Source organism: Phyllostomus hastatus, unplaced genomic scaffold (genome assembly GCF_019186645.2).
Source record: "Phyllostomus hastatus isolate PE091 unplaced genomic scaffold, TTU_PhHast_1.1 phas_contig_16, whole genome shotgun sequence".
NCBI classification, from domain to species: domain Eukaryota; kingdom Metazoa; phylum Chordata; class Mammalia; order Chiroptera; family Phyllostomidae; genus Phyllostomus; species Phyllostomus hastatus.
Window position 1 is genome coordinate 608,160 of NW_025333643.1, and position 14,113 is coordinate 622,272.

The window sequence follows — 14,113 nt, forward strand, 5'->3', positions numbered from 1 at the left end:
CCAATTTCCACAATAACCCACAAAACACGGAAGATGTTTAGATCTAGCCCACCACTAGACAGCAGTTCATGACCCATGAGCTTCTGCTGTCCTTGGAGTCTCTGCCAAAAATGAGCTGCTTGTGACACACACAGCCCTAGCCCAAGGGAAGGATTGCAAACCCCAGACCCTACCTCCTTCCCTTTCTCCTTCCTCATCTGACGTTGCCTTTTCTCTGCACCTAAGCTTGCTGAAAAGCTCAGGCTCAGCCCAACATGGCTATGTGGTTTGCTCTGGTTTTCCTTGTGGGTTTTAAATGCAGAATGCTGAGTTCATTTATTAGCAGCCTCTCTGAATAAGCCATCTCATTCATTTGTTCATTCATTCTTCATTCATTTATTCACCCATCACTCATCAAACAGTAACTGCCTCCTGTGCTCTTTTATGTTTTCTGTACACTAGAGAGGCAGAGACCAATAAAATACTGGCCAGTCTTTGAGAATCTTACATACAGGCAAACAAATAGGAATGGTAAATATGTTATGAGCATTTAACTGAATGTATACATGAGGTACTCCAGTGGCAAAAGGAAGAAGAGGCAAATTCAATGGGAGTAAACCAGGAGGGAAATCTCAGGTATGACATATATTGAAATATTTCAGTTGAAATAGAAGTAGGTGTGGTGGTCTGGTGGTCAGATTTGGCTGTCTACTCTATGGCTATTGGCTTCCTTTCTTTCACAAGAGAACATTGGTTTGGTTCAGCTCTTGGTTCTCAGAGAGCAATTCACTTTTGGAAGGAGAGTCCAATTTCCAGATCCAGGGACTATCAATCAGGCTGAAACAATTATATATTCATCATGATTATGAATGAGATTTTGGAAGAATACACCTGGTCATGATGGGAGGGAGCATTGGGGAGGAGAGTAACTTCCAGAAAAAAAAAAACTATATGGAAAGGGTTTTTCTCCCTGATTTAAAAAATAAAAATAGAAGAAAATGTTTCTTTCTGCCATTGAATGTTAAGGTGTCTGGAACTTCAGCAGTCATCTTGTGACCACAAGGCCAAAGCTGAAAGACTCACATAGAAGCTACACCTGAACCTTGCTATGGTAGAGTTGATGAATTAATCATCTGTGGGTCTGTGGACATAAGGATATTTTTCCCCAAGTTTTTATTATGGTAAAATATATGTAACATAAAAGTGATATTCTTAGCTATTTTTACATGTACAATTCAGTGGCTTTAACTACATTCATACTGTTGTGCAACCATCACCACCATCCATTTCCAGAACTCCTTTCATCTCACAAAACCTAAACCCTGCACTCACCAAACAATAACTCTCCAGCCCTCTCCTCCCTCAGTCCCTGGCCACCACCACGCTACTTTCTGTCCCCAGGATTTCAACTGCTCTAGGGACCTCATGGAAGTAGAATCATACATATTTGTCTTTTGTGACTGGCTTATTTCATGTAACATAATGATTAGCCTCAAGATTCAGCCATATTATATAATATATAACATATTGTATAATAATATAATTATATCATATGTATAAACCACATCTGGCTTACCATCATGCATCTTTCAATGAACACTTGGATTGCTTCTAACTTTTGACTTTTGTGAACGATGCTGCTGTGAACAAGGGTGTAAAACTCTCTTTGAGATGGTGCCTTCAATTATTCTGGGTATATACCCAGAAGTAGAATTACTGGGTATCATACAGTAATCTTATCTTTCAAGATAGTAATCCTATTTTCTCAAGACCCATAAAGATTTCTTTTTTATGGACAAAATAAACTGTAATTGTTTAAGCCATTCTCTGATAGGTTTTCTGTTACTTGTAGCCAAAAGCCTCCGAAATGGTCTGAGTGGGGAGAGAATCTTGGACAAAGGGAGCCACTGGGGTACAACAGATCTGCATAGAACTGCCTTGCACATTTAGGAAACTGCAAAGAGCTGGGCGTATCAGCCCATAAAATGCAAGTATCAGTTGCATTTGTCCTTGAAACAACAGAACCCTCCCTAACTACTTTAAGCAGGAAACCGATGTATTAAATGCATTGAGTAACTAAGACTCTCTTAGAGGGTCAAAAAGCCAAGTTGGAAAGCTTTTCACCGAAGAACAATACTCAAATCACATATCTGGTCAACACCCACTGCACTTTGGTTTGCGCAACACACAGCAGCTGGGGCTTCAACCAGTAGTAGGGCCTGAGGTCTTTGTGCTATGCCTTGCCACCTTCACTGGCAATGTCCACTTTCTCATATTTCTCTCCTCTGAATTAAAGTCTCTCATGGCTGTAGCTCCCTGGGGGAAACTAAGACACACATATGAATCCCAGGTCCAAGAGACTTTGACCTTGAGAAGGCTGGACAGAGTGTTCTGAGACTCATCGAAATTCGGTTAGAAGAAGTGTTGCGATTGATTGGCAGTATGTGCCATGGGTGCTATGGAAGCTTGTTATGGAAACAATGTGTGTGCTCTGCCCCCAGATTCATATGTTGAAGCCCTAATCCCCAGTGTGGCTGCATTTGGAGATGGGGCCTTTAAGGAATTATGGTTAAATGAGGTCATAAGAGAGGGGCCCTGATCTAATAGGACTAGTGTCCTCATAAGAAGATATACCAGAGGGCTTGTTCTCTCTCTCCATGTGCATACATCAAAGAAAGGCCAGATGAGGACATAGAGAGAAGTTGGCATATGAAAGCCAGGAAGGACTCTTACCAGAAACTGAATTGGCCAGACCTTAACCTTGGAGCCAGCAACTTGGGCAAGAGCAGAAGGAGCTCAGGAAAAAGACAAGAATTCAATCTTATCCTCCCCTCCCCCAGTCCTACCACATCTCCCCATAAACCTCCCTGCCTGGGGCAGATGTGTAAAGAGATGTTTTTACTTTGAAATAAAAAGTTTTGATTATTGTTCTGCACTGGACACTTACATTACTGACAGGAGTGTCCTGCATGAGACTTCACTCATGGCAGGAGAGAAGTTTAGTCCTAGAGCAGGGAGAGAAGGGTATAGAGGGGGGAATAATTTTTTTTTTACCCACAGAATTCTGCTTATGCAATAAAATGGCTAGTATACGAATTGCTGGCTTCTCCTCTTCCTCCTCCAAACTGCCCTGCTCTGCCAGTCCCTTCCTTCTGGACTCCTCTTTGTCTCCAGGAGCAACCTGTGCCCTTCTTGGCTCAAATAAGAGTCTCCTATGGCTCTCTTCTAAAGCCAGCTTTTCCCCTTTGGGACTAAACCCCCAACCAGCTTTCTCACCTCCAAAATATCATGGAAGCTGCTCAGAAATTGCTCTCACCATCAGGAATGACTTCCTCTAAGAACTAGGCTCACCCAAACACTCACCACTGGGAAATACCCAGTGGGAGATGGCTCTTCCTAGGATGGTGTTGGAGTAGCGTGGCTGGGTACGCGCATTGCAGTCAGACTGAATCAGGCCCAATCCTAGATGTCCTACTTACTAGCTGCCTGAACTGCGGAAGTCTTCTCACCCTTCTGGACTCACAGATATCATCTATAAAACATAAATTACAATACCAGCAAAACCAACAATAAACAATAATAGTATCAACCACATATGGGTTCACATGCACAGTCTGGCACAAAGTAAGCACTCAGCACATGCCTCTATTAGTTCCAGTGATTAGCCGGCGGATAGAGACTTTTCAGAGAAGTTCCCCCTTGGACTTGCATTGTTAAACCTCCCTCCTCATTTACGTTTTCCCCCACCCTGGGTTTTGCTGTAAGAGGGGACTTTGAGCCAGCTCTGTAGCCAGTTTCTTTCTAGTTCCACCTAACTCTCCTTTCTCTTTCCTCAAAGTTTGGAAAAAACACAAGGTCATTATCTACCCAACCACCATTTCACTGTCCTCTCACGGCACTGAGGAGGGGACTGTGAGGTGACACATTGATCTCCGACCTGCAATGAGTACAGTCAGGTGGGTCGCCAGCCCCATCCTCCTTTGCTGACTATTGGAGGTGCAAACTCAAATATGTCAGTCAGGTGGGTGACAGGCTCCTCGGCCTCAGGAGACCTTAGCTATTCCTTTAGATTATGAAAATCAGCTGGGCCATGGCCTGAGGTCCTCTGGCCTGGTTCTTGCCAATGGGTGGAACATTTTTCCAGCTACATGGTGAATGGACAAATCTGCCCAGACAAATAGAGAAATTCCTTGAATACAGAGTGGCAGATGAAACAAGTGCACTTTTGCCCAACTTTTCAGTTTTCTTTTCAGATCCACTGTTTTACCAGTTTGAAAAGACAAGAAGAGTGCAATGGAGGTGGAGTGGATATGCCATCAAGTTCAAAAGCAGTGAGACTGAGAAACAGCTCAAGTCAGACTGGCCTAAGAGCAGAGACTGTCCCCTGGTCCAACAGCCAGGCCTTTAGCACCCTCCTCCAGGAACTGAGCAAATCTGAAAATATTTTTAATGGAGGAACTGGAAGCTTTAGGATAAAAACTTGTCCATATTTTTGGGGCACAACCTTGTGATAGCCCAGTTTGCCTTGTTAAGGTAAAATGTTAAAAGTCTATTCTGACTATTCCGCACATAATACTATTCTGAGTATTTCCATTCTCACCTCACCTTCTACCAGTCCAACTTTACCAAAACGAAAGATGCTGATTGGTTTGGAGGTTGTCTGTACCATGTAACTGAGTGAATAATGCTTAATATACAAATGGTACTCTGATGAGCTGATGGGGAAATCAAGTCAACAGTGACCAAAAGAACTTGCCTTCCTAAGTCCACTAGAAACAGTTCTGCCTCGGGAGAGAGTAAAGCCCTATGTAAATAATCTCCATTTAAATACTGAAAAGCAAGCACATTTTTCTTCTCCTGCCTCACCAGAAAGAAGGTAATAAATAACTTAGGACCAGGAGATACCCCTTTTATTGTGTTAGAGGTTGATGGGTGTTGATTCACAACCACGCTGGGTAAATGACAAGTCCTGGAATTAGTTGATAGCTATAGGACATCTTCTTATTAGAAGCAATGCAGTTTTCCTACCTCAGCCACCATGAAGCAAGCCAGTTTATTGTGGGTGGAAATGACTGAATGAGTTAAAAACTGGTGAAGAAAGAGGAAAGGACATAGTAGTGAATGGTTGCTCATCAGAGCAGAGGGGGTAGAGATAGGAGAGGTGGCCTTTAAACACATTCATTAATAATTTGAGGAAGGAAGTGAAGTGCAAGTTTGTGCATGATGCAATATTGTTCCAGTTACTAAACATCATGAAGAAATGAGAGGAACTCTAGATGAATTTAAAACACAATGCAAGGGCAATAAAAGGAAGAAGAGGTAACAGCCTTCTTGTAATTGTACTGTGAGTAAATCTTATTTAGTCTTTATAAAAGACTAAATTTTATTTCCTAACTACTTTACACTAGGGAAACACTGACTCTGCTAAAGATCTATGAAAATCAGGCCAGTATCAGCAACAAAATAATAATGTCCTTAAATGTTTAGAGTAATTAGGAATGATCTTGGATGAAGAAAAAAAAATGGAGTTTCTGGGTTTTAGTGAAACAGCATGATAATTCTGAAATCTGCAATAGGAAGACTGTTTCAGAGAAAAAAGTGGAAAGTCACTTCATCTAAAATTATTTTCACATCTTTAGTAACAGTTTATCAATAGAGTTACGGACTTAAGGTTAAGCTAGTGAAAAAGAAAAGAAATTAGGAGACTGTACAGATATTGATATTTTAAAAGGGAACACAGCTTTAAAAACTAGCTTTTAATTTCAAATTACAGAATGTTATTAAAGTTTCCCATTCCTATTTTAACCTTTTTGGACAGGTATGATAATGAATAATAAATACAAGTCAGAATTTTCAAAACAGGTACAGTAATCTTCAAGTCTGCTGAGTGGAGGAAGTGAGTGATTCAATCCATTTATTCAACAGATATTTATTGATGGAGTTAAAAATGAAAATCTAGGAGAAGAGATAGACAAGTACACAGGCACATAATACCATGTAGAAAGCGATCAATGCTGCAAAACAGCACAAATGAGAACCTCTGTCTATGTGAGAAAGAGAGAGATGAATGGATGAGGCAGCCTTTGGCAAGGCAGGAAGAAGGTCAGCCCCAACAGAGTCAGGATAGCGAGAAAAGTGACTCAGTGTGGCTGGTGATAAGAGGAGTTAGGTAAGCTGGGTCTAGTTCCAGTACTAGACATTTGCCTGAGGAATTTTGACTTTATTCTGCTGTCATTTCTAGCACTCTTAATGGCCTATAGTGAAGCTCGCTGGTCATTGATGTTTTTTAGAGTGGACGAGTGACAAACTCCAATTTTTGCTCCAGGAAGATTAATTTAAGTGGTGTGTGGGAGGAATGAGAGGGATGGGAGACCTCTTAGAAAAATTCCAGTCAAGAGCATACGGCTATGTTTACTGAGTTAATTCTACTATGTATCCAGTATTCCCCAAAATGCTCCACACACATACTCTCAATAATTATTTAATCCTGATAATAACCCTTTGAAGAAGTAGGAGTAAGTATAGCATTCCCATTTTACTGTTAAAAAACAGATTCAGAAAGGTTGATTAAATATTGTTGTACATATTAAAGTGGTAGAATTAGGCTCCAACCCAAGTCTGCCTGTCTTATAAACTCATGTCTTTTTAAAAACAAACAAAAAACCAAACACTATAACGTGTTGATACTATTCAAATAATGATTACTTTAACAAGGCCCATGACGGGGAATGGAAAGGAAAGGAAGGGAGAGGAGATTTTGGCAGAGTCAGAAGGATGTGACAACTGAAAACAGTATGATGACAAGGGATTTAAAAGAGTCAAAGTTTTTAGCCAAGATAACAGAATATTGCTGTGAACTCAGTTTTGAAAAGGAAAATAGGAAATCAAGTTTCAGACTTATTGTTTGAAACTACAGCAAAACATCCACATAAAAGAGGTAAGTTCACTTTCTCCAAAATGTGTAAATATCATGTAGAGATCATTAGCAACACACCCAAAATTGGAAGTGTCACTCTTCAGTGACAGACACATACTGAGGCTATTCTCTCTGGCTGTTCAGCCTTTGCACAGTGGTTTCTACCCCTCATCACGTTTCTGCCTCTCCAGGCTTGTCTTCAGTTCACCCCTCAGTGCCTTTTCCGGGAAGGTTCCCCAGTTTCCTGATCTGAGTTCTTTTCTCCCAGTACTTCTGTCCTTTTTGTCTCCCCATAGACTGAGCTGCTGGAGGGCTGGGGCTCTCTTCACCTTGACCGTTTTATAGTCTCTGAGGCTATCACTAATGCTGAACCTCAAAAAATGTGTGTTGACAGACTGACTGATTCCTATTGTTATCCTGGAAAACAACTACCCTGCCCTATTAAGTCACAGTTTCTTCCTTCTCAGGGCACTTCAGCGAACACCTCAAGACCAGGAAATCATCTTCCTCATCACATACCAGGGTATTATTCACGCAGTTTACTCACTGTAAAGAGTTCCCTTGATATAAAGCTAACCACTAGTCAAAGACTGAAGAATTACCTAGTGTCAATCAACTTTTTAACAAGCCCATTTATGGAAAGGGGGCATTGTGGGGAGACCCAACCCTTCTTTGCTGTTTCTGAAATACACAAGTGGTAGTAAAGGCGTCAGAATTCCTCTGCGGGAGAGTGTCAGGCACTGCACTCATGTTGTAACTGGGGACTATGATCCCTTTTTTCACCAGCTTTTGCAAAGCAATGTTCTTAAAAGTAAGGATTTGTGTTAAAAATAAGGATTTGCGTGTAGTGTGTGGTGTGTGGCATGGGAGTAAGGGACATATGGATGTTATTGAGAAAATCTCTAATGCACCTCTTTAGAATAAGGGAGTTTTGAGGTCCACCGAATTGTCAAATTCCATTCTACTCCACAGGCAGTTCCCTTGAGCGTTAGGAGGTATGGAAGTCCGGTGGTGCAGAGAACCTAATTACCAGGAGGATTTGGGGATTTCGGTAGGGCGGGGGTTTTCCCTAAGTGGGTTTTAAGGCTGCTCAGAGCTACGACTTGGAGCCTCACCAGGCCAGCACCTGGACTTTTATGCGTCAAAGAGGAAGAAAGCCAGAAGTTCTGTTCCCGAGGAGGCAGGAGAGAGGGTTCGGGGTCGCGGCGCGGAGATTGTGCGGGCCCGGGTGGGGCGGGGGCGGGGCCGCGACGGGGCGGGGCGGGCAGCCGAGGCCGGGGGCGGGGCCAGGCGCGCGGCTAACACTCTCTGGGGGCCGCTGGGCTCCGCCTCGCTGGGCTACGCAGGCAGGCGGCGGGGCTGCGGCACGGGCCCGGGCAGCACCATGGCGGCGGCGGCGGTAGCAGCGCCTGATGCTGCGGCGGCTTCTTCCGAAGCGCTGGCTGCGACTGCGACGGTAGAGCCCGAAGCTGGGGACGAAGACTGTCGCGAGGTCCGAGTGCTGCAGAGTCTGCGGGGCAAGATCTGTAAGTGGGGGACTGCCTGACGGGACCCACCCAGCGGCGGTGCGGCCGCGGGGCTGAGGGGGCGGTGTGCGCGCGGGGGTGGCGGCGTCGAGCCGCGCTGGGGTCCCGGGAACGTGAGGGGCCTGGGCGGGGGCCGGGCTGGGCGAGACGCGTGGGGAGAGCGAGCGTGGGTGAGCCTGGAAGAGGGGTGTGTTGGGGGAGGCGTCGCCCGGACAGGGCGGCGTGGGCTAGGCTGCCCCTGTTGGGAGGGAGTGGAGAGCCGGGAAACTGCCCGGGACTGGGGTGCCTGGGCCGCGCCGGCCTGAGGGGCTCGTCTTGGGGGCGCGGCCTGGACGCGCGGACGCCCCAGCTTGGGGCGCGGGCCGGGGGCGTGAGGCGCTTCCGGCCGCCCTCAGTCGCAGGCCTGCGGGCGGCTGCGGGCTCCCGGGAGCAGCCCGGAGGTGGGAGCCGAGCGGTAATTATCGGAGGCGCGGCCGGAGGAGGAGGGCGGGGAAGTGAGGCTGGCCGGGAGGGGAGGGGGCTGCCTGTTTCCTGGGCTCACGATCCTGGGCGAGGTTGAAAAAGGCGCCCCAGTCAGGAGAAACAGGCCGCCCTGCGACTCGAGTGGCCTCCGCGCTGGTGTTCGGGAGGGGTCGGGGCCAGACACCTGTACTCGCCCCACTTGAATCGAGAGACGGCGTGCCTGAGTTCAGGCAGGATGTAGTGGCTTCCTGTGAGCAGGTCTCAAAACACAGTCATCCAACCAGGTCTCTTAACCCACTTAATTCATTTCCTTCTCATGCATTTATGAACGGGCCATACTAGTTGACTTAATACAAAATTTTGCTTAGAGAATTATCATAGGCCATTTGAGTCCAATCATTTGCACATTTATTTTGGGGGAAAAAATGACTCTTTGGCATCAAATTGCCATTTTTTCCACAGTAATTTATTCAGAGGAAACACTTTTTTTCCCCTATTCGTAAGATATAGTAATAAACCTTGTTTTTGCTTTTGTCAAATATTTAGTTTTCTTGATTCAATATCTTCAGACTGCAAACGTGCTTCATATTTCATGTAAATAGACCTTAGTTATGACTAGTACTTTTTACTTTGTATGAAGGAAATCGAATTGCATTCAAATGGCTAACAATCCTGTTTCTTACACAGGATGTAAGATTTTCCTCTTTGTAAATAGTGATGTTACTAATTGAGCTTGGATTCTCTCACTGCTCTCTTTTCAAGTTGCTCTCCCTTTCAAGTACTTGAGATTTTATGAAACCTTAGAAGCAGTTATGTTAAGTTTTTTTTCTACCTTTCTGTACCCAGAAGTTGTCCTCAGGCCCTTAAGAGAGTACAATTCTTAAGACCTGAAAAATGACACCAGGAAAGTAGATCTTGTCTGTATCCAACTTCCCAGCATTGAAGTTACCTTCTAGGGTATAAAATCTTTTTAAGAAGTCAAATATCTTTACTTAATATTAGTATATATCTAGTTTAATATTTGAGAAAACTGTAAATGGCCAGAGTTTCCCACTTGATCTAATTTTCCAAATTTTTTACCACTTTACGTTTTAGTGCACTTGATGCTAGGCCCTCTCCATTGGAGCCTCACTGATTTACATAGCTGCAGATTATACCATGGAAATACATATACACATGTCTTGGAGTTGAGGGTTGGGGTTAAGCTGTTTCCAGAGGGACTTAGCTGCCCTTCACTTTCACCTACTCCTCGGCAGATATCACATAAGAGATATAACTGTAAGTGAAACTTGGGCCAACAAACAAGAAAACACAACTTTGTTTCTATGGCTTAGAGCAACCCCACTACCCAGCGGTGGAGACTGAACTGGAATAATACTACCACTTTAACCGTGGTCAAAGTATTACATCTGTTATCTCAGTTTCTTGCCTTTTGAATTGCTCAGCTTATAGCTTAGGTCATAGAATGTCTGCTTCGTAGGAGAAAATGTACTAGGATACTTATGTATAAAACTTCTTTCTTTGCTCTCCTTTTAGCTGGTATAATCTAGAGTTGGTTGACATTCAGGACACTGTGAAGAAATGCTGTTTTCTGTTTGCTTGAAACTGATGTGGGTTTTGCATGGTGGGGGTTGGGGGGACTGGAAGAGTCATTAATAGGTGCTAAAGTCACAGAAATGGGATGATGGTGGTTGTGACACTGAAGACACTAAGCATCTTGGGGGTGGAGGTAACCATGTCAGCATTCCTTTTCACCATATTGGGAGACCTTGGAGTAAAGCCTGATAGTGCCCACTAGCCTGAGGATGTGCTGGCAGAATCCAAACTGCTGACTGAGAGTCTCAGATCTGGAGAATTAGAGATCTACAGAGCTGAGAGGGACCTTGAAAGGAAATGTCCTTTTTTCTGAACTGGGGTAGGACCCGTCAACTCCAAATCATACCAGCAAAAAAATGGGCATGGATTGATTTATATATCTTTAAAGTTCTAGAGATAATAGGGCACAGCCTTTTTTAGGGGTTTCATTCCAGTATTTACTAGTTTCCCATATAGTTTACAAGGTGAAATACCAGGTTGACAGATTGAAAAACCATTTTGTGGTGGTCAGTATCAAATAATCAGCTGCCAGTAGCAAATCTAGTGTTGCTGACAATATTTTCTGTTTTACGTGCTTATCCCAAATTCCCTTAGGTCCTTTTAGTGTGCTAGGAAATTATGGCAGTTCCAAATGGTCTGCTTCGTTAATATTCAACAGGCAGGTTTGGCTGTTGGGTATCCTACAATTGTCATGTGAACCCTTGATGAAAGAAATTAAGGGTTACTTCAGACGCCATCCTTTGGTCTGGTCTGAACTCCTGTGCAGTGAGTGGCAGGTATGCTAGCGCAGCTGAAACAATTTTTCATTGCCCACCCAGCCCCCCAAATGAAAGAAGGGGATTAGGGCTTTCTCCTTTATACTTTCATGCTTCATGCTGTTATTTTATGGTGTCCTTTTCGTTTACTGCTTTTTGTTAGTAAGTTTGCTCTTGTCTGATTAAATCAGACTGTGAACTGCTGCTGAAAGAGCCCATGTCACCTCATGCATGGGTTTACCTGATCAAGGGAGACCAGATTTATAAGGGAGCCAAGTTTGAGGATTTGTTACATTGGGATGTATGGTATAACACAAAATCTGGGACCATGATATGTCCTAGAACCTGTTTGAATTCCTGATACCTTTAGATGAAAGAATGACCTAGGGCTACTTGGCAAGGGTACATATGATCTGCAGGGTATGCTGTAGTTTAGATGCTTGGTCAGGTTAGTTATGTAGGTTTGAATCACTTAATTTCCAACTTTTGTTAACCTCTGTGTGCCTCTATTCTCATGTATAAAAGGGGGATAGTAGAAACATCTATCTCCCAGGATTGATTTGAGGATTAAGTAAATGCTATTCTCTAATTATTTCTTCTGCTAGAATCAGGGGCAGTCATCAACCATCTCTTAAGAAGGAGTAAAGTAGGAAATAAAAACTAATCTTTATTTGATGTTCTTATCCAACGTGTACTGGAATTTCCTGGTATGCAAAGCTGATTAAAATCAGAAGACCTGTATTCTGTTTCCACATTGTTAATTGTTATTCTTGTGATGACTTTAGGTAGCTAGCTCACTTACTTTGCGCTTATCTTCCTCATCTTTAAAGTGGGAATAATGCTTCATCATCTATGTGTATTATGCATGTGACAACTTTCGGCAGCTAGCTCACTTATCTTTGAGCTTATCTTCCTCATCTTTAAAATGGGAATAATGCTGCATCTTGTACTCATTGTTCCCTCTAGCTGGGAGTGTTTTTCTCCTTTCTTTCACCCCATATTTATGTTGGAGAACTCCTGCTCATACTTCAAAAGCCTCCATGTCATGTCCATATCCTGCCTCTCCTTTGGGTTACTGCCACCCTCATCCCTAGAGAGAAGGTGTTTGGGCTTTGTACTGCTGGGGAATCGCAGTTCCTTGTCCATTTCCTTATTATCTAGCACATTTCATAAAAATTATCCTCTTAGACTGTGAGCTCTTTCAATGAATAAGAACACAAGAATGTATTCTTACTCATTTTTTAAAAAATTATTCCAATGTCAGCACAATGCCTAAAACAGTATAGGCCTTTAGAAAATGCTCTACCTCTCATGTGTCACTCTGAGGAGGATTTGAGATACAAGATATGAAAGTGTTTTCTAAGTTTTACAGCTAAACAAAATAGAAGAGATGAAATTATTAAGAGAAAACTACATGGATCTGTGGCAGGAAGTTTATCCCTTTCAAAATCACAGTGCCTACTGAGTTTAGGTTTGAACTGTTGCCGAAGCTGCCTCATTAAGAAAATGATTAAATTTTTCTAAATGCATTGATTGCTCATTATTAGGGGATTTGAATATTGTTCTGACTGTATTTCATGAATATTGTTACTAATTGGTCTTGAGCCCTGTAAAGAAAAAATCTCATAATCACCTTACACATTAAATGTTCTTTAATTATCATGGCAGGTTTGATTATTTTTTTTTTAGTAGTGAAGTATAAATCAAAACTTTTTATTGACTACAATAGAATTGAGAGGGAGAGATTAAAAAGACTTTATGCTAAGAATTCATTATCGGATATTTGAAATGAGATATTATTTAATAAATAATAGGGGAAAGATTTAAAAAGGGTTTGTTCATGCTAAGAATTCATTATTGTCAGAAATTTGAAATGAGATGATGAGTTATTTAGAAAGGAGGAAGAATCCATCTTTCAGATGAATAGAAATGAGAGAAAAGGTTCTTTGTAAAAGTTCCCAGAGCAGTCTGCTAATCATTTGCTCTGAGGAGGACAGGAGGTAAACCTCAATGAGTTCATAGAGTTTTGGGTTTTTTTTTTTTTTTTTTGAACTTAGAACTCTTTGAGTAGACTCTAAGAGACTGTGGAACTAATGTAGCTGAAATAAAACCTATCATTTTATCCTTTAATCATAGATGCTAATCCTATTTCCTTGTTAATGTTTTTTATGAAATTATTTGACAGTGATATCAGGTTACGTTTTCTCTATTAATGAAGTTCTGTGCTCTTGACAACTGCCAAAGTTTTTTTGTATAGCCATTGATTAATGTAAATTAAGAAATATGTATATTAAGACATTTCTATCATATGTATCTTTAGTTTTAAAGGTCATTTTAGTCATCAAAAATCCCTGGCTAAAATAATAAACCTTATAAGGTTGTACCAATACACAGCAGTGAATAATAATTGACAAATATTTATTAAGATCTTGGTTCTAACACCTTTGCTGATCTCCTGTTTTCTTGTAAAGAAACAGGTAATAAGGGGTTTAGATATGGGTCTTTAATATCCCTTTTAGCACTAAGTCTTTGATTATTTTAAACTTGAGCCATTCACTTTAGATGCATTAGATGCTTTGACTTTAATGCCTAAATGTATTTAGTATGCCTGTTTCATATAAGATGCACTATTTTTTAAATCTTTAAGATTTGTTAGATCAAATTGTTTGAATCCTAAATTTTTTTTTCTGTAAGCATTACTTAATTTAGTCAGCAATACCTACTACATAGCTGAATGGTAGGGCACTAACCCATTGGATTGTGATTGGGCCTAAGCTGTGAAAGGGATGAAAAAGTTCCTTACTAGTTTATCCTAAAGTGTATACTAAGCAATAGTTGTTTTTAGATACTTGTATTCTTAGAGAATTATAGAAGTTTAG

General features: G+C 42.1%; 1 protein-coding gene and 1 long non-coding RNA gene across 4 annotated transcripts in view; one reads left to right on the plus strand and one right to left on the minus strand.

Annotated features, from left to right (window-relative positions):
- Positions 1–14,113, minus strand: part of LOC123814397 — a 102,977-nt gene that overhangs the window by 41,599 nt on the left and 47,265 nt on the right. The gene's annotated exons all lie outside the window — the stretch shown is intronic.
- Positions 8,210–14,113, plus strand: part of RASA2 (RAS p21 protein activator 2) — a 123,297-nt gene continuing 117,393 nt past the window's right edge. The window contains exon 1 of the mRNA XM_045832142.1: positions 8,210–8,421. Within this exon, the coding sequence (XP_045688098.1) occupies positions 8,280–8,421 (142 nt within the window). The 5' untranslated portion in view covers positions 8,210–8,279. The remainder of the gene's footprint in view (positions 8,422–14,113) is intronic.